General features: G+C 38.4%; 2 protein-coding genes across 4 annotated transcripts in view; one reads left to right on the forward strand and one right to left on the reverse strand.

Annotated features, from left to right (window-relative positions):
* LOC138027484 (histamine H2 receptor-like) overlaps nucleotides 1-12,500 on the forward strand; it is a 29,434-nt gene extending 16,934 nt beyond the window's left edge. The window contains exons 1-2 of one of the 3 annotated variants that reach the window (XM_068875036.1): nucleotides 1,685-1,823; nucleotides 6,738-12,500. In XM_068875036.1, coding sequence (XP_068731137.1) covers nucleotides 6,977-8,113 — 1,137 coding nt within the window. In that variant the 5' untranslated portion in view covers nucleotides 1,685-1,823; nucleotides 6,738-6,976 and the 3' untranslated portion in view covers nucleotides 8,114-12,500. Of the gene's footprint in view, nucleotides 1-1,684; nucleotides 1,824-2,899; nucleotides 2,940-6,737 lie in introns of those variants that run through there. The other 2 variants (XM_068875037.1, XM_068875035.1) reach the window with 2 other exon arrangements.
* LOC138027490 (trafficking protein particle complex subunit 6b-like) lies at nucleotides 10,664-18,230 on the reverse strand. Its single transcript, XM_068875046.1, has 6 exons — nucleotides 18,110-18,230; nucleotides 17,904-17,965; nucleotides 17,700-17,817; nucleotides 16,848-16,931; nucleotides 16,655-16,748; nucleotides 10,664-13,402 (listed from the first exon to the last, which is right to left on the reverse strand). The coding sequence occupies exons 1-6, from the start codon at nucleotides 18,191-18,193 to the stop codon at nucleotides 13,371-13,373; spliced, it is 474 nt and encodes a 157-aa protein (XP_068731147.1). The 5' UTR covers nucleotides 18,194-18,230; the 3' UTR covers nucleotides 10,664-13,370.
* Between the last annotated feature and the right edge of the window lie 5 nt (nucleotides 18,231-18,235).

The following is an 18,235-nucleotide window of genomic DNA, read 5'->3' on the forward strand; positions in this document are numbered from 1 at the left end:
TGTCCCTGACCTTGTGGTCCGGTAAACGATATACAAAAATCCATTCTTGCTAATCAGCTTTAATCCTCTCAAGAAGCATTTTTATACTTGAGCATCCATATCACTTTGGTAGACACCTTCCAATTTTTTCAGAAAAAGTATTGCAAAGAGTTCATCAAGAGTTAACAATGAACACATTTTGCTCCCATTTTATACATTGATGAGACTTACTCTTCTGTAATTCGTCGTAATATTTTCTTTGCACATTTGATAAATTTGCCATCTTCTAGTAATGTCGCCTTATGACATGGGCAACAGACTTTTGCAACGAAGAGGATTCTTTAATACGGAAAACGTGATCTTTTGAAAAACACGAGCTTTACAGGTGCTAAGGCGTGAGCAAGGTCTCAAACCTTTGGGGGCGTTATTAATCGCGACATTTCGCAAAGGATTTTAGACCTTTAAGGTTTTGATAATACGAACAAAAAAACAAATCAGAATTACGTAATGGTATTGTCTAGAAACAAGTCATCAGTAAAATAAGTTCAATCCAAGGAGTGAATATTGAACTTAAAAAAAGATGAAAATACGATATTTTTTCTGCCACTTTAGATAGTGAGTATATAAATAAAAGTTCAACTTCACAGAATAAAGGATGTATCATGACAAATTATTGTAATTCAGAGATTAATTCGCCACCACTCTCAGGGCTGCTCAAAACCTCTAATTAAATCAGCTTCCGCTGCATCGCGTCTTTCTAGCACTTAGCGGAAAAAAAATAACCCAACTCCACACAGGTTAATCATAAAGAAGAACGTTGTATCATGCTCAGTTGTATAAAAACAATCAAATGTTTTTTTCGGTGTGTTGCGTTGATAGAGCCATCCATCCGCGATTCAGCAGATATAAAATATCAACAAGCAAAAAAGAAGAGATGATTGACAAAACATTTGCGAAAAAAAAAATTGAAAAATAGGGGCCTTTAGTTAGCTTCCCAGACCAGATCGCCGTATATGTTTTTGATCAGTTTAGACGAAATCTAAATTTCGGATTTCATTTTCATTGCTAACTTTTACCCCCGAAATACCTTTGAACAGATGATTCACGGGACGTGAGCAAACGTTATTTGTTTTTAAAAGGATTTTCATTTTGTGTAACCTTAAAAATTAATTGCAAATGTACAGCTTTCTTGAAAAACAAGTATTTGTCACATTACGCCATCGCTAGTCAAAATACAGCCTGCAATTAAAGAGCTATATAGTCTAGGCGTGTACAGAATAAATTGTTGCCCATGGCCTTTAAAACAGTTTACATCTTTCCACTCGTAATCCCGTCTTTGCTAAATGCTTCTAAACGGGGGCGTTAAGTATTAGCCTAATTTTAACTTCAGCTGATGCGCACATGCATTGGAAAATTACTCCGTCAGAGCATAAACGGTCCACTGATATGGAAGTGTTCATTTTATTTCTTCCGCGAAGCTACCAGAGCGGATGAATCTAAATGTCTCCACACAACGATTAAGAACGGAAAAACAAACGCCTTGTTATTTTGAAAAACACATTTCCCTCACGACATTTTGCTTTTAACGATGTGCAATATATCAAGCGTTACGAAACTGCGAAGATATATCAAGGGATGTCGAAAGGAATTAACATTTAAACGAACTGTACATCGCAACAATTCTGTAACGTGCAGTGTATTAAAACGAAAAAAGCGCAGGTTGGCGAAAGTATCTCACTAAATGTTGTCTAACGGTTTGGAGTGAGCCCTATATTGCCCACACAACAATATTATTACTTTTCGGCGTTGTTATTGGTGTGAGACGCCCACAAGAGCAATAAAGGGTAAGATTTTATCATGTTCAATCTTATGCAAAACCGTACTGACCTGTGATCGATGGAATGTTCCTACAGCCTTCAGGATTTGAAGAAGCTAGGACAAAAAGGACCTATCATTCAGTCTAGCTTACAACATCAGTTGACGCCCTTAACTAAGCTTGCTTTCTACAATTAACAGAGAAAAGATGCATGTGAATGAAATGAATGAAGTGCACGAGTGCAGTGCTGCAAATGGATCACACTGATTTCCGTCCCATTCAGTTTGCATGCTTTATTCCGCTAGGACGGAATCTTGTAAGCGGAGGGACATATGTTCCAATCAAATTAAGACCGTTTTCACTTAGCGACACAAGCATAAGGAAAAGACGAACTGACTAGTTTTTAATCAGTCTTCTGCCCCTACAAAAGGTGCAAATGAACGAAACACTCGCTACTGATATTTCGCAAGATGTTTCTTTTTATGCTTGCAGCTCACATAACAACAAGGCCTTAGAAGTACAAAAAAATACATCTCTACTCGGTTGCCGGGGTTAACACTTGCCATCTCCTTGCAGTCACAAAGGTTTCCTCCCCTGAAACGCAAGACATTGGACTTAGTGAAGTCCAGATGTGATAGGTGTGCCTATAATGAGACTTGTGCATGCCAACTGTTTGCGTAATCGAATTTCATGCGCAGTAAACTTGGTAGGAAATCTACTCTACTCTTCTTTCTGTCAAATATAATACGATACCATGACCCGAACGATACCTATCGCGTTGAATTTAATTTCTAACGTGGTGACATTGCATGGACGCAAAAGTACCCCAGTTTGTCTGTCGAGACTGCTTAATTCAAAACCAAAGCCTGTTTTATAAACTGTGTTTCTCTGGTTCATATCTATAAACAGCCATTTGAATGTTGCTCTGTTTTCGGCAGCTGTATCACCTTTTTTCCGCCTCAATATTGCAGCTGTAGTATATAAAGGCTCTTTTTAACTTAGATACAACGTCTCACCATAGTGCTTAGTCCATCCGGAACGAATTGCTCAAGATTGAAAAGAAGTAATCACTTTGTATTCTTCTAGCAAAGGTAGTATTCTTCGAAATGATCAAGGAACGGTACATTTCAGAGCTGCCGCATTTGTAAGTTAGGGCGCTTTCCATTTGACAGAACTGACCGGCAAGCCGGACAGGGTATTTGTAAGGACTAAAAGTTAACACACTTCGAAGATGAAGACGCTCCTTCGGAAGAATACGAAGGATTATCATGCAAGTTTTCCCTCAAATTGTTGCGTTTTCTTTGGAAACTGACGAGTCTGGCCGGCCAGTTCTGACAAAAGGAAAGCGCCCTTGGTTTCTAAAAAAATTAATGTCTAGCGCGGTGCATGCAATTATCTTTAGAACAACAAAAAAAGAATCTTTACAATCGCTGCGATTTAAAAAAGTACTCTGTTGAAGCATTTTCGAGTATCGTCCACCGGCTAAAATGCTCTAGAACGCGCGGATGAAAACGAAGACTTCCAGAAAAGTTTCATTATCAAAATTAGTAAAAGGCTTTGTTCTGTGGACAGGTGAAAAAAAGAATTTAGAAGTGTTTTGTTGTAATTTAAACCATTTAAAATCATGACGTGGCTCTTGTCTTCAAATGGTAAACATATTTCATATCTTTTAATTAATGCATTTTCCATGAGTTTCAACCATGCATTATTTGTCCGCAAAGTGGCCTCGAGAAGCCGCGGAGCTTCGAAGGCTAATGCAACAGTTTAAGCACAGTCTCGATACAAAATATCATTTCTCTATTTCAAATAATTTGAGCCCATGTATTATCGGCTGTAAACCTTTGCCAATCCGTTGGCCCGGGGATCATCTAGTTCCACTTATATTTTACCTTGGATGTATAGGGTTTCCGAAAGTAACAATGATGTGACACTGAACTACTGAGACCTTTGCCTGCTCCAGGGATGGCGCAGTGGTGACAGCACTCGCCTCTCACCAACGTGGCCCGGGTTCGATTCCCAGACTCGGTGTCATATTTGAGTTGAGTTTGTTGCTTCTCTATTCTGCGCCGAGAGGTTTACTCCGGGTTCTCCGGTTTCCCCTCTCCTCAAAAACCAACATTTGACTTGATTTGTGTTAATAGCTAATTTCAGTTTACAGTGTCCCCAATTAGTGCTCCAGCGCTCGAACGATTAGACACTTAAACAAAGTTACTTTCCTTTCCTTTTACAAAGTTACTTTCCTTTAGGTGTTAAATAGATAACATATCATGATGGAGCACGGTTTTGTTACGTTTCCATGTTTTCACCTGTTCAATTTAAGGACTGCATAGGTCTCTACTTTTAAACCATATTTTTAAGGAAAGATTCCGTTTTCGGCGTTTTGACGACGACAAAAGATGAAAACGTACCAGAAAAGAAAATTATCATTCATCTTTGCTTAATTGGTTATTGTTAGGCTCGTGGGAAAACTGTTAATTGGAAGTATAAATATCTCATGAAAAATCTTCCCTCAAAGCAAATTATCTCGGACGGAAGATCTGGAAACATCGAGGAAACTTTCTTCGTAAAATGTATGCATCAATTAAGTATTTAAACAAAAGATAAAGTTTTCAAGCAAAAGTCTTCAGTCACGTTCGCCAATAAGACAGAGCAATAAATAGCAGAGCAAGTTTTCGCTTTTGTGGATTTAAAGGTGGACCCTTTGGTTTCCCCAAGTTGTCGATGCTTTTTCTTCATCAATAACTTCAAGGTGCTCCTCAGAGAAAGCTTCTTACAAAAAAAGTAAGTAGACTTGAAATAAGTGCGAAAACAACAAAACTATGACTGAGCCCGGACTAATGGAATGCAAAACAAGCAATCTTGCGAGCCCGACAGTGTGAAAGATATAGCAAGTAAATAAGCACGACTGAACAATTTTCGGCAAAATTAAATTTTAGATCCCTCCATTCTTTAAGCGAAAACGGAGTATCGAGCGTGTTCGGTAAGACACCGTTATTTCAGGACTGATCTCGTTAGTCATCAGTGAGAGCAGATTATGCAATGCATCTTTGGCAATAAAGCAAGAACAATATTTTTTTTTTAACCAAAGGCTATAGTTTAGATGAAATGTACTGTGCCTCTCAAAAGGGGTTCGCCGCTACCCACGAAAAACATTGATCGTAAAACTTCGAATTTTCCAGTACCAATAAGTGACATGCGTCAGAGTCTCATTGCATGGCTTAAGGACAAAAAAGGTGGTTTCCCTTCAGTCAAAAAAAGTAGACAGTAGACTATGGATATGTTATTACTCAAGGCATTAATATTAATCTCAGTTTAATCTTTAAAAATAATGAAAATATTGAAGGTAATTGGAAAAATCAATCGTAATAGTATAAGAAACCCAAATTATTAACAATTAAACGCAAAAGCCACAACCCTTTGCGACCGTTAATGGTATGCATAATAAATAATTAAAGTAACTCCAATTTCATGGAAAATTTAAGTATTTTAGTCCCAACAAATAATCACAGCCTCGCAAAGTTTCGAAAGAAACAAGAATCTCTGTCATCATACATCCCTCTTATGTACTCTTGTAGTACTAAGCAAAAACGGAACTTTAAGAATTATTTCGTGTCTAGATTATCAAGAATTTGTTTCCTGATGACATCGATCAGCTGTTTTAATTATTAATATAGTACTTTTTGACACCGTTCAATTTGCAACTTCGTTTTCATGTCAGTGAATGGAGCTAGTGTATGGAATTGTTACAAAAGTAACCCGGCGGGACTGCAGAATTAACTCCACTTATTTCCGATAACTATCTATATGAACTTGCGGGATATTCACTTACATGAATGACCTTGTGTGCGGGACAAATAGCAGCAAAGTGACCCAATCTTTATCACAGTTTAGTCGTAATATTTCATTTAAGTTTTATAAGCGAGATCAGAAATAGCATTTTTAGCATTCAGCATTTGTAAAGACGATTGCAATCACTGTCTTACATAAAAGAAAATTCAAGTATTTTTTAAAGAAAGCCGATGCTACCATAAAAGTGAAACCAAGATTTCTGTATATATCAATCACAAGAAGCATACTCACTGCCGGAAAACGAAAGTCTACCATAGAAAAGTATTTAATTATTTAGCATAATTTAAGCTGATTCTCTGCCTTTTATTGATTCACAATTAATTCTTTCTGCCGACCATTTTTATCTGTAAAATTTGTTTTGTCGTGGAAAAAACTTGAGATAAACTAACACCTTAGACAAATATCCCAACCAGGAGAAACTAATCAAGAAAAAAGTAGTTACCGAAGGTGAAACTGTGAAGATTTCAAGGCCAAAACAAAGTACAATTGATTTTTGGGATCCTGACCGGGGAATCAGAGCTCGCTATTTGAGCCAAATGCGACGAAATTCGTCTTTGAATTTCAGTCCAACGTCCTTTTCTTGCCATCTCTCGTAAGCGGCTACTTAATTAGAGTCATCCCATGCATGCCAAGTGCATTGGAAAGTCCTCCCGTACTCACTACTTCATTTACGGTAACCTTGAACAAGTACCTGAATGAAATGATCTATAATGATATCTCGTTGTAGACATGAACTATTTGCGTGTATTTCATTCAGTATCGTAACCAGCCATTGTGCTCTTAGCTTGTCACTCTGAGAAGATTGTCTCTTCAAGGCCGAAGTCATTCTTTCGTTTGCTCGTTTGTCGTTTATCTGTCCATTGTGCGTTCGTTTGTTCCTTAAGCTTCTTTGTTCTGTCCTTCCTTCCATTCTACCTACCTTCAAGTTCTTTCCAGCCTTCTTACCTCCCTCTATCCATCCATCCAACCCTCCTTCACTCTATTTTAATCATATATTCATTTCATTATTCATTCCCACTTATTTTTCCTTCCCTTTACTAAATAAACTAAGATAATACATCTTACTAACTTCGTTGTCGTTTTTCAAATTCAGGTCCTTAGTGATAGCTCTCTGGGGAATTCGTCCACTATAATAATTAGTATCTCGATCTTGCATGCTGGCTGAGAGTTAAAAAGACAAAGGAAAAGTCCCTTCGAGACTGGCAATTTGTACGAAAGTGGGTAACAATTAGCATCTACAGCTTTGAGGTTCATTGTGATTTTTGGCATTTGGCAAGAGGCCAGACAAGAGAAAACTAGACCCTGATCTACACCTTCACTTTTCAATCTCAAATGGGTTTAGGAAACAACACGAAGATGGAAAACTCCACAAGTTTCTTGGATAAGATTGTAACAGAAGAGTTGGCAATAGTGGTCTCTCTTTATGCGTTTTTGTTGTTTACCGTAGTATCAGGAAATGGACTTGTTCTGGTTGCATTTTCGATTAACGAAAGACTCAGGACCGCGACCAATAAACTTATAATTGGCTTGGCTGTAAGTGATATTCTGGTTGGTTTTGTATCCATTCCGTGCTGGCTGAACATCACCATATCACTGCAAAAACGAATTCCAGTTAGCTTTGTCACGTATCAGTCTTACATCACATTTGACATCTTCATTGGCAGTGCATCTATTCTTCAACTTACCGCTCTCAGCATCGAAAGATGTCATGCAATCGTGCGACCGTTACATCACAGAACATTATCGAAGAAAGTATATTATGTCATGTTCGCTGTCCCGTGGCTTTATTCGGTCACCATAGCTTCCTTGCAGCCAGTGCAGTTTAGACGATGGCAAGATATTTACACACTAATTATGACAACGACATGCTTTTTTATTCCTTTTGTCACAATTTTCATCTCATACTTCTTAATTTACCGTTACGCACGTTGCCAACCGATTGCGAAGCATCGATCTGAAAGAAAAGCCTACAAAAAGGATTTGCGATTATCGGTGACTCTTGCAGTCATCGCTGGCCTCTTTGTTGTTGCTTGGTTACCATTGTTTGTCTTGACACTGATTGGCACTTATTGCCCACAATACCTCCCAGCCACGGAATGGACAGCACGTTTGCTTCAATTTGCCAAATTCTGTCACTATAGCAACAGCGCCCTCAACCCGCTGGTTTATGCAAGCCGGAACAATGAAATGATCCGAACATTGCGCTTTATGGCACATAGACTGTTATGCAAGGAGACGCAGTCACCACGGGTTTTAAATAGGTCTTCATCTTACAGATTAAGCACTAGAAGAAGTTATGTCTCCAGATCATCGGAGAGAAAGCTGAGCGGCAGCTCAGTAAGAGCTTCTACCAAATCATCTTCAGAGAGAACTTCATCTGTTAAAACTATTTCAGGAAGTAGAAGTACTGGATCTCTCAAAGAGACGTTGGATACCAGTAGTCGGAAAAAAAAAAGCGTATCCCGATGATGATTACGTATTCCACTGCTTAGCTCTAAGTTAGGGGACGTCTGTCTCGTGTCGTAAATTAGTTAGCGTAGCGCTGTGCCCACCGCGCCAACAAGAAAGAGGCACTTTGGATATTCTCTATTTCTTTTCAACTTACATGTTTTTGCGTTCTAGGAACCGGAGAGCCTGTCAGCAGGCTCTTAAGTTTCTTGCAAGATAAAACCATGCGGCGGAAAAGCAACTAAGAGACTGGAACGAGATTTCAGACCCAATCTTCTCGACGCTTTGCCGACCACCCTGTTTTTGACATGTCTTATACGTAGGTTTACAACCGGCGCACTTCCCTTGTTTTCACAAGTTGGACATATTGAAAAAAAATTACTTTCATACTGTTTTAAATGTACGAAATCGGGCTGAAATATTTGCTCAACGTGGAAAGAATTTTTACAAAGTCTATCAGTGAGTTAAAGATAAAGATTGGTAACTTAAAAAAATAGCACTAGAAAAGAATTAGTTTAAAAACTGAAGGTACGTTACAATTTTTTTTTCACCGAATGAAAAACGTTTTCGGGTTTACTACTCAAAACACACCCAGCCAACAGAGTCTTTCTTAACTCGACGAGAAAACATTGAGGACTCTGCACAAATCGTGCAAAATCTTTGTTGAGTATGCCCAAGCCGTTGCTTGGAGACAGTTTCAAACCCAGGCCAAGTCTTGATTGCACTCCTAGACGCCATATTGATTTTCGTAATGAAGGCTCGATTTTGACCCTCGCCTTCTCAAAAATATGATACGCGCGCTGCCTAAACTGGTTTAACCGGAGTGACTCGCCCAGAAACTTGGGCTGCCGCGACTAAAAAGACTTGATACGATTTCTGCAGAGTTGGTATTTCTCGCCCTCTGGTGAATTTTAGAGAGGCTCTGCTCGCAGGGTGCTCAAAACAATGCCAAAAAGCAGTTTTCACAAAAAGTTGCGTTTTAAAAATCAAGGAAAGGTGTTTATACACTTCATACCAAGCTTTTTTCCGCGAGCCATTTTACGAGGCCTCCATAGATTTTTTATCGCAATCAGGTCAAATTTCATACTGTGTTCGATACTTCACAGGAATCAGTCTTCGTTAACATTGTTTCTTTAACTTTAACACGAGATTGCGGCCTCGTTTCTAATACTTGTGGTCTACAAATTTGCATTGTATTGTAAATATGTATTGTAAATAACATTAGTGTATAAGTCTTGCCCCAGAACGGGTTCTTGTGTTCTGTGTTCGAGTGCTTCTGTGTGTAGTCCTAGTACTCAGTGCACTTTATTTTGCTCTTGTAATGTCTTGATCAGTTTTTGCAAAAAAGAATAATAATAATAAAAGTAAAATTTAAAAAGATAAAGCTTTCTGAAATCAAATGTCAAATAAATTTTTCAGCTGATCTCGAGGTCAAACGATAAGCATAGAGATCACAAGTTCCTTGCAAATGTAAAATTAAGTTGGCTTTCTGCCAGGGAAGAGCCAATCTTAGTGTTATAAAAATTAGTTAAAATGAGCTTTTTAAGTCGGTGGTAAAAAAGATGATTTTTTTCATAAATTGAAAGTAAAATAATAGGAAAGTAAATTGTATGAATGAAAATGCGTGCGTTATTAACTTTCCTTTTTATAGGAAGCCGCAGTGGCTGTCAGAGCTCCAATTTTTTTCATTTGCAAGGCCTTGTACCCACATCTTACTGTCTCACACTGGAGTTCACATTGTCTCACACTGGGCACGCCAACAAGCTCGAGGCGTGCGTTGCAAGCGCAGCGCACGCCGTTTCTAGGGTCCCAATAAATTTTCGGGGCCAAAAAACCATTTATGAAACTGTCTTCCGCTTGTTTTGATAAGGTGGTTTTTTAACATGTTTTTGAGATACCAAAAAGAAAAATGATTGAGGAGTTTGATGATTTATACATCCTCTCCGTTCTTAAGAATTTGGACACCCGAAAAGGCCCGAAAAGTTTCGGGACTTCCGAGAAACGGGCTCCTGGTTCGTTTGTACTCATTGTCACAAGCATAAGCAACTTTCTTAAGGTCATATGCGTTAATTGCTCATTAGAACGGTTTTTTGGGACACTAGACACTATATCGCTAACTTAAAAAAAAGGCTTGTCTTTCATATACCGGATTCGAGATATTATTAATGTCCATGAAACAAAAGAACAAAGCGAATATAACAACACCTAATTAGCAAGGCCTAATCGGAATTCATTCCCAAGTGACCAAAAACAAAATGCTGCCCGGTACCTGCAGAAAGACCCACAACAATGCGTCTTTTGTCCTCCACCATTTTAATCCGGTATATGAAAGTCTACCCGAAAAAATTATCTGCTCATGTCGCTTGAACTTTAGCTAAATACACCTGTACCTTGGTGAACGTAGCTTTAGTTTAATACTAACCTTAGAGACCCAGGAGCAGAAGGAGAAATCGCAAGCAAACTCAGGAATGGTGAGAATTTCATCACAAGATCTAACGTTTCATAAGGTCTACCAACCAACTGCCCTGGACAGGATGGTAATTTGTGTTACGATAAAGGTTATCACAAACTAGCGGAATCAATTTTAATTGATTATAGATTAAATTATATAGAATTATAATTAAACACAAATTATAAATTACTGAAAATAAAGGAGATCTTGGCTCCTCAAACATTTTGCATCTGAAAGTCTTTCAAAGCTTTTAACATTCGCAAACCATCTGTTTTTTACCGAATATTTTTTGACGGTGCACTCTCGTCAAAGGAACTCGAGTAACCAGTCTAGTTCATATTCCTTAACTTGTGCACGACATAATTATGATGAACGCTTGCACTATTGAATTTGCTACGTGTACTATGGTGTAGGTAAGAAGCAATCAACAGTTACTTGTGGCTTTGCTACTACCACTTCTGTGCACCTATTCCTCATGATCTTCCGAGGACTCTAAGAAAATGAAAAACCGTTTTAGGACCGATAATGTAAATAGTCTACTTATGGCTTAGGAAAACGCGTCCAAAGTCGTTTTGCCTTTGGGAAATCCAAGTGTCGAGGCGGCAAGACCAAAGGAGAGAAGCATTTCCCTTCTTGAAACATCCTCTATACTTCTAGAAAGTTGCGTCCATAAAAGGATTGTTGAAAACCGCGGTGTGTGATAGACTTCGTTCAAAAAACCGTACTTATAGTTTTCCCGGCCTGCAAGCAATCTCTTGATTGACTGCGTACTGCGAGATATCACGCACGAGCTTCGCATTCCCGACTTTTTTCCCCGTGCTGGTCGCGCGTTACATGGCGCGGTTCTCAATCGCTTGAGAGCTAGCTAGAGCTGCTCTACTTACATGGTCTTAATCAGGTCCCCCATATTTTGTCTTCTGAAGCATTACCTTTTTGGTCACATACACTCCGAGAATGCTTCAAGGAGAATTTTAACTGACAGACGTTTTCGTTGGAAAGGCCTGAGTTTGATATTGCTTTTATGGCGCAGTGGTGAGAGCACTCGCCCGGCTTCAATTCCCAGACTCGGCGTCATATGTGGGATGAGTTTGTTGGTTCTCTACTCTGCACCAAGGGGTTTTTCTCCGGGTATTCCGGTTCTCCATTCTCCTCAAAAACCAAAATTTGATTTGATTTGCCTTAACTTGTTAATTTCAGTCATTTACACAAGCAAGTTTTCCTTGACAACGCCACTTGTCAAGGAAAACTTGCCGGCTGTACACACTTGCAAGTTTTCCTTGACATGTTTTTCCTTGACAAGTTTTCTTTAACAAGACAAGTTTTCTTAAACTGAGGATACTAAAATTAACCGAAAGATCATCCTGGCACTTATCTGGACAATTTAAGCAATCGTCTCACTTACAGACACCTTCAAAATTCAGGCGGATTCAACGAGATTGGAATCCCGAAATCATGCGTACGAATTCCGTTGAAGCCGACTGAATTTTTCAGGTTGGACTGACTTATGCGGGCAAATTAATTTGCATTTGAAAAGATTTGCCCGCATTAACCTCCATTTCGTGCTAGATCCAGTCCAGCCGTGAGAATTCGAAAATGGTCTATTGCTTAAATTACCCAGATAAGTGCAAGGATTACTTCAATCTTTTGTCTATAGCCCTACACTTCAAGTGCACATTACTGTACTAAAATTAATGTTGATAACGAACGGAAGGAAATCGCACCACACCAGTTCTAGTAGCAGACCATGGCATCCGAAATTGCTTTTCCATTGAACGTCTTTGCTCTTTTGGTCTTTGCAACCCAATGGTTGTGGAAATGTTGCTTCAGTTTGTCTTTTGTGGTGCTGATGTGAAGAGACATTTCTTTTCGTGAAATCTCAATAAATACGTTACATTCCATCCGCCCTTATTTTTACGAGGACAAAAACTAAAGTGAAAGATTGAGGACAAAGAAATTCGCAACAGCTGCTGTCTCTATGCTCCTTCCTGGACAGCCTCCTTCGCAGACATTCTCGTGACTCGTCACGCAATCTTTTCTTCTCAACGATGATCGCGTGACGAGTCACAAGAATGCCTACGAAGGAGGCTACTTCCCCGAGTATATGTTAAGGACGGTGACTACTATTGTTATTGCGCATACGTTCTGCGCATCTCCAGATACTCGGATTTCCTATCGCCGATGCTTACTAATACAGAGATATTTTTGCGCAGTTTAAAACTATCCGGAGAAAGTAGACCTTATTAAGTACCCTTGGTATTCAAAAAGAAAACTGGGGGTAACCATGCATTTTTGAGAGATAATTAAGTTTCAAGTTGAGAAAGAACGCCTTACATTGCTTTGTATTTTACAGCTTTTTACAAATATTATTCATGAATTATCTTTGAAAAATGCGTGGTTACCCCCAATTTTCTTTTTGGATTTCAATAACACTTGTTAAGATCTACATATCCTGCATAATCACACACCGGGGCAAAAATATATTTAATTAGTAGGCACCGTCCTTAACTTTTTCATTTTGAACCCAACTGTTAGCAATGGCAGAGGTGAGATCACTCGTCTTTCACCATTGCCCACTTGGTTTTGATTCACGTTCTGAACGTGTGGCTTAAATTCGTTAGTTCTCTACTCTCATAAAAATTACTGATCAGATTTGCAGTCTCCTCAAAGAAAGGGCGACTGAGATCACCGTGGTCAGCAATCTATGGTCGAGACTCCATATCAAAGATGCAGACTCCAAGAGCGCTATTAAAAGTTCTTAAAATACATCTGCCTCCTTGATCTTTGTCACTTTTCAAAACTGCCAAGTCTAATAATTGCAGATATGTATCATGAGCTGGGAATGACAATTTGGAATTTACCTGTAAAGGAAACAAAGAGATTCAAGTTAGTCCACTTATCAAAAAGAAGCTCACAGTTGATTCTCCAGGTGTTGTAGTGACTCTTGGTGTTTGAAGGCACTTGCAAGAGTTTCAATCACACACTGTTACATAACCAACAATTTTTTTACAGGAACACTTTAGCTGTTTTAACAGCTAAAGTGTGCCTCTAAAAAATGACTTATTGTTAACAAATACAGGGAGACTTGTCAAGGAAATACTTCAAGACAGTTAAGTTGAAGTTCATGGCAGTGATTGAGCTACGTGCAATGGAAACATGAACTAGCTCCTTGGTGCTATGTTTATCTGAAAGATCAAGCCAATGTCCCAGCATCTAAAAGGCTGATGGGATTCTTTCCCATATCACCGAAGGTGTGGTGGGGAGAAGAGGCTTGGAACAAAAATGTGAACTGTAAATGAGGAATTCTGTCTTGTCTGAATAGACCTCTTTACAGTTGTGTGCTTAGTTACCTGGGGCCGGTTCCTGAAAGGTGTAATAACTCTATTCCAGGGATAAATGTGCCTTACTCCAGGAATACCTTTATCCCCAGAATAAATTCTCTTGTGTTAGAATAGCAGTTATATCTGGTATAATTTATTCCTCCTTCCAGGAACCGGCCCCTGGACTTTAAATGAAAGTGAGGCCGGTGTTGACCTTGTTATGATACAGACCTCCATCCTTTTCTTATGTTAATGATGTTGTTGTCATGCTAATTAGTAAGAATTTACATAAGAAAAGCAGTGAGGTTTCTATCAAAACAAGGCCAACTCCAGCCTCACTTTCATTCATAGGCTAGGTAACTAGGCACACCACTGTAAAATGGACTATTAAGCTTCAGTTTATTGGTGGACACCCAATTAATTATATCATTAATACAATTAATACAAGCCTCTAGCCTGGTGGTAGTCAAATGACCAGGAAGATTGGAGTCCAAGGAGAGACAGATTTGCTAGTCATCAGTGTGGACACAGAAAAGCATATTATATTTCCTCACAATGTTGCCCAGTGGTCAGACATGAAAGATAAGAAATTGGCCCAAAAAGCGACCTGTGGTACAACATGGAGAACGGGATGAAAAGGTGAACTCTCACCACATACAGACTCGTGTGTTTTTAAACCTGGTGTTTTTAAACCCCGATAAAACACTGCTGCTCATTTTTTAAACATTAATTGAAAAATCCATACTTGTCTTGAGGAGCAGCATGCATTTGGGGGACAGGCTCTCTCAAAACCTTTTAAAGCCATTTTTGCTTAAGTTCTTTTCTCCTCCTCTTAGGGATTAAGATTTCACTGGTGAACCATGGTGATTGTGGAAGTACAAAGATGTGTAGTGTTGTTTCAGTGATGTGAAAATGTTACTGTGTGACGCATTTACTGTGGCCACCTAACAAAGTTTTTTTACAAAATTAATTGACAACCAATCAGGGTGTGTGAATTTGATTGACCGTCACGCCTCCTTGCAAAGTTCACAAAGTTGTAAGTTGAACACTGTTGAATGGGTTGTTGAGTTGACATATTTACACGTAGTTGTCAAATGTGAATGTTTGTGGGGTGGCCACGGTAAGGCGGGTTGCACTGTAAAGAAGGAGAGTGTTGTTATAGCAGATAATCAGAGCAGATAAATCCATTACTGATAGGACTTGCATAAATCAGAGCTCAAGCATGAAAATTTTGTGAACATCAGTTGCAAGAAGTCACTGTTATGGCCGCTATGATATTCCTCAATTACGGGAGATAATCAGATATACCAAGGTCACAAATGTAGACAATTTCTCATACCAGCTAACCATTTCTGGCAGCAGGAATGAATCTGAGTGTTTAAAAAGACCTTCAGGACATTCTATCATTGTGGGAGTTCAGGATAAAGTCCCCAGTCAGTAGGAGGTAATCAGGTAAAATTGCTCAGTACTGAAGATCATTAGCAAACTCACACAAACCAGGGGAGGGATGCTCATCGAAAATTTTAAATTAAACCCCTAAAGGAGACCAATTTGCGCATGGCCAAGGCTTTTTTGGACCCCTAAAAGAGACCATATTAACACACAGAGAAACAAAAAATACCATGACTTTATGGCAAAGACATTATCATCTAATACTTTCACCTACGTGAAGAAATGTAAAAGTGTAAATATAAACTTTTATATTTCTTCGCATGCAACCCTAAAGGAGACCTTCATGGCTACACATGATTGCGTTTTGCCCAGAACACCCTAAGTGAGACCAAAATCCGAAATTTACATCCCTAAGCGAGACGACGAGCATCCCTCCCCTTTTTATATGGGAGGTTTTTTCATGTATTGAAGGGAGCACAGTAAGGTCAAATTTGTCACTGCTCTATTTTAAAATATTATTCTTTTGCAAAACTACTACCTTTGACTGAAGCCATGGGGAATCATGAAAGCAAAGGCAAAGTAAATGTAAATGTAAAAATGTCACTTGGAATACTCATTCTAATGAAGCTGGATTATGTCAAACGTTACAGCAATTGTATACCTTCTCCTTGAAAACCATCAATAAGTAGGTCGACATGTAATAAGTAGGTCAAATTATAAACTTCAGGTTGAAAATATTTCATGAGTTTAACCTAGTTTGCATCTTTATTTCCTTTCTCTTGTAACATTGATAACATTATTCATTGTTAGGGATAGGAAACAATGGAAATTTAGACTCAGACTCGGCGAAAATCATTTTGAACTGAATTTTACTTTGACTATATAAAAGCTATAGGTTTATACCAGCTGTACTGCATTTATAGTTGCTTAACCCTTTAACACCCAAACCAGCTTAAACTGGCCAGACTTGGTATTTTACTCTGTCTAACGCCAGACGATTTTACTTGTCAATGGGGAGCCCCCTGGAGTCAATGGGTTAAGCATTTGAAACAAGTGCTTGAAGAAAGATTATTAGCAGATGGGAAATCTTATCAGTGCTGCCAAGAATGAGAGTCAATAAATAATTTGTGGTTCAGTTGTGATTTAGTTGGCGCTATTTATATATTATATATATTTTTTCTCTTTACAAAAATTGAATACCTATACATACTGGTATATTCTTTAAATTTCTAAATTTTCTCTAAATTTTGTTGCACTTTATTTTGAAGCAGGTTTTTATCAGGTTCACCATAAATTAATCTCATCTGCTTGATAATAAATGCCTAAAACCCTTTACAAAATCATAGGTAAGGCTAAAATTTATTACTTCTCTGTGAAAAATGGATCTCACCATATACGTACATTTAGGCATGGATAAAACATCTGCACTAACTGAACATGTCAGACCAAGGTTTGAGAGGGCCCCTCTAATAAGACCAACTGGAAAGGCCAAAAACTGTAAAAGAAAGAAACAACTTAGATTATTTTCAAAACTTAAATTATGGCACATCACCAGTATGTTTGCTACAGGATGTACAATGTGCACTGAACTTACCTTAGGAGCATCCTCTGTGTACTGCTTGCCATCTGACATCTGAGTTAACAACTGAAAGTTGTTGTCTTGGAGGACATATGTGCCCTTGACACAAAATAAAAACATTTTAGAAACTCAGACAAATGGAAATAAATCATTCTATGATACATGTATGATCCAGGACATGGTTTCTACTATATTGATAATTTCCAATATTATTCATGTTGACTAATGAGATAGGCAATTCCAACTTCATTTCAGCTCACAGTTCTTCTGATAGGATGGATTTTACTTTATGAATAACTCACTTGTGATGTACAAAGTTCAAGTCCTGTGGGTGCTTGGTTTTCCGAAATATAGGGGACTTTGCTCTGAGAACATTCTTGTTGACTGGAAAACTGACAAACTATAAAATGTCCATTTAGTAGAGTCCCCACATCAGTCCAGAGTCCCTCCCCTTGGAGAAGCCAATGACAAGTGAATAATGGTGGCTGTCCAAACACAGTGAACCAGCTGCCAGTCAACAAGGGAATAATAATTTATATTACAGTACAGAAATTTTGTTCCTGAAATGTTGTATGTAGCTGACAATAGGGGAAAAATCAGTGATAGGAACCTTCTGAAAATGTCAAAAAATATTTTTGCTTTCTGGAAAACACTTTTTCCTTCCGCAATAAAATTTTGCCTAAAGCAGCATAAAGGGGAACATTTTAAAAAATCGTTTCCTCATGAGCATTTCCCCATTTAAGGGGAGGGGAGGGGATTTGTACTCCCGAAATGGATGAGGTAACCATCACTCCCTTGAGGTAATCGCATTTATTGATAATGGCAAGTCAACCAATCCAAATGACCTGAATAACGAAATATGTTTACCTGGTGATTTGTTCTCAAGTTATCGATTTGCTTTTTATAAACAGCTGTCCAGAAGTCTTTACATATATATTTCATAATCTCCAATTCATCCTTAAATCTTGGAGAATCTTTGGTGAATCTTGTTAGAAAATAAAAAATAACAAATCAAGACACATTTCTTTTTTTATAACACTTTTCACGAGTAAAACTTTTTCAAAAGCTTACCTTTCAACTAGCCTTTGACCAACACTAAACCCAAGATGCTCCAGATTTTGAATAACATCATTCTATAGGTAAATTAATGCTTGCAGATTAGAATTAAACTCATCCCATGGCCAATGCATAACACGAGCCAAGCTACTGGTGATCATTTACGAGCATATCTTTAAACCAGATTTACTCCCAAAGATTAGCCTTCCTAAGATACTCACATCAATGTGTTTTCCGGGTTTGTTTTGGAAATAAGCAACAATTTCCATATGAACAAATTCGAAAAGAGACTCGACATCCGCCATCTTTTACGGTCTCTCGTTTGGGGCCTGGATGTAGTATATATC

Source organism: Montipora capricornis, chromosome 12, assembly GCF_036669925.1.
Source record: "Montipora capricornis isolate CH-2021 chromosome 12, ASM3666992v2, whole genome shotgun sequence".
Classification (NCBI taxonomy): Eukaryota; Metazoa; Cnidaria; class Anthozoa; order Scleractinia; family Acroporidae; genus Montipora; species Montipora capricornis.

Bases quoted from the DNA above. Each gene is read 5' to 3' on its own strand.
- LOC138027490 (XM_068875046.1), bottom strand. From the start codon at position 18,193: ATGGCGGATGTCGAGTCTCTTTTCGAATTTGTTCATATGGAAATTGTT. The intron at 16,932-17,699 runs GTAAACATATTT...TTTTGTGTCAAG, and splicing joins ACTTGAGAACAAATCACCAG to GGCACATATGTCCTCCAAGA. The intron at 16,749-16,847 runs GTAAGTTCAGTG...TTTCTTTTACAG, and splicing joins ACACAGAGGATGCTCCTAAG to TTTTTGGCCTTTCCAGTTGG.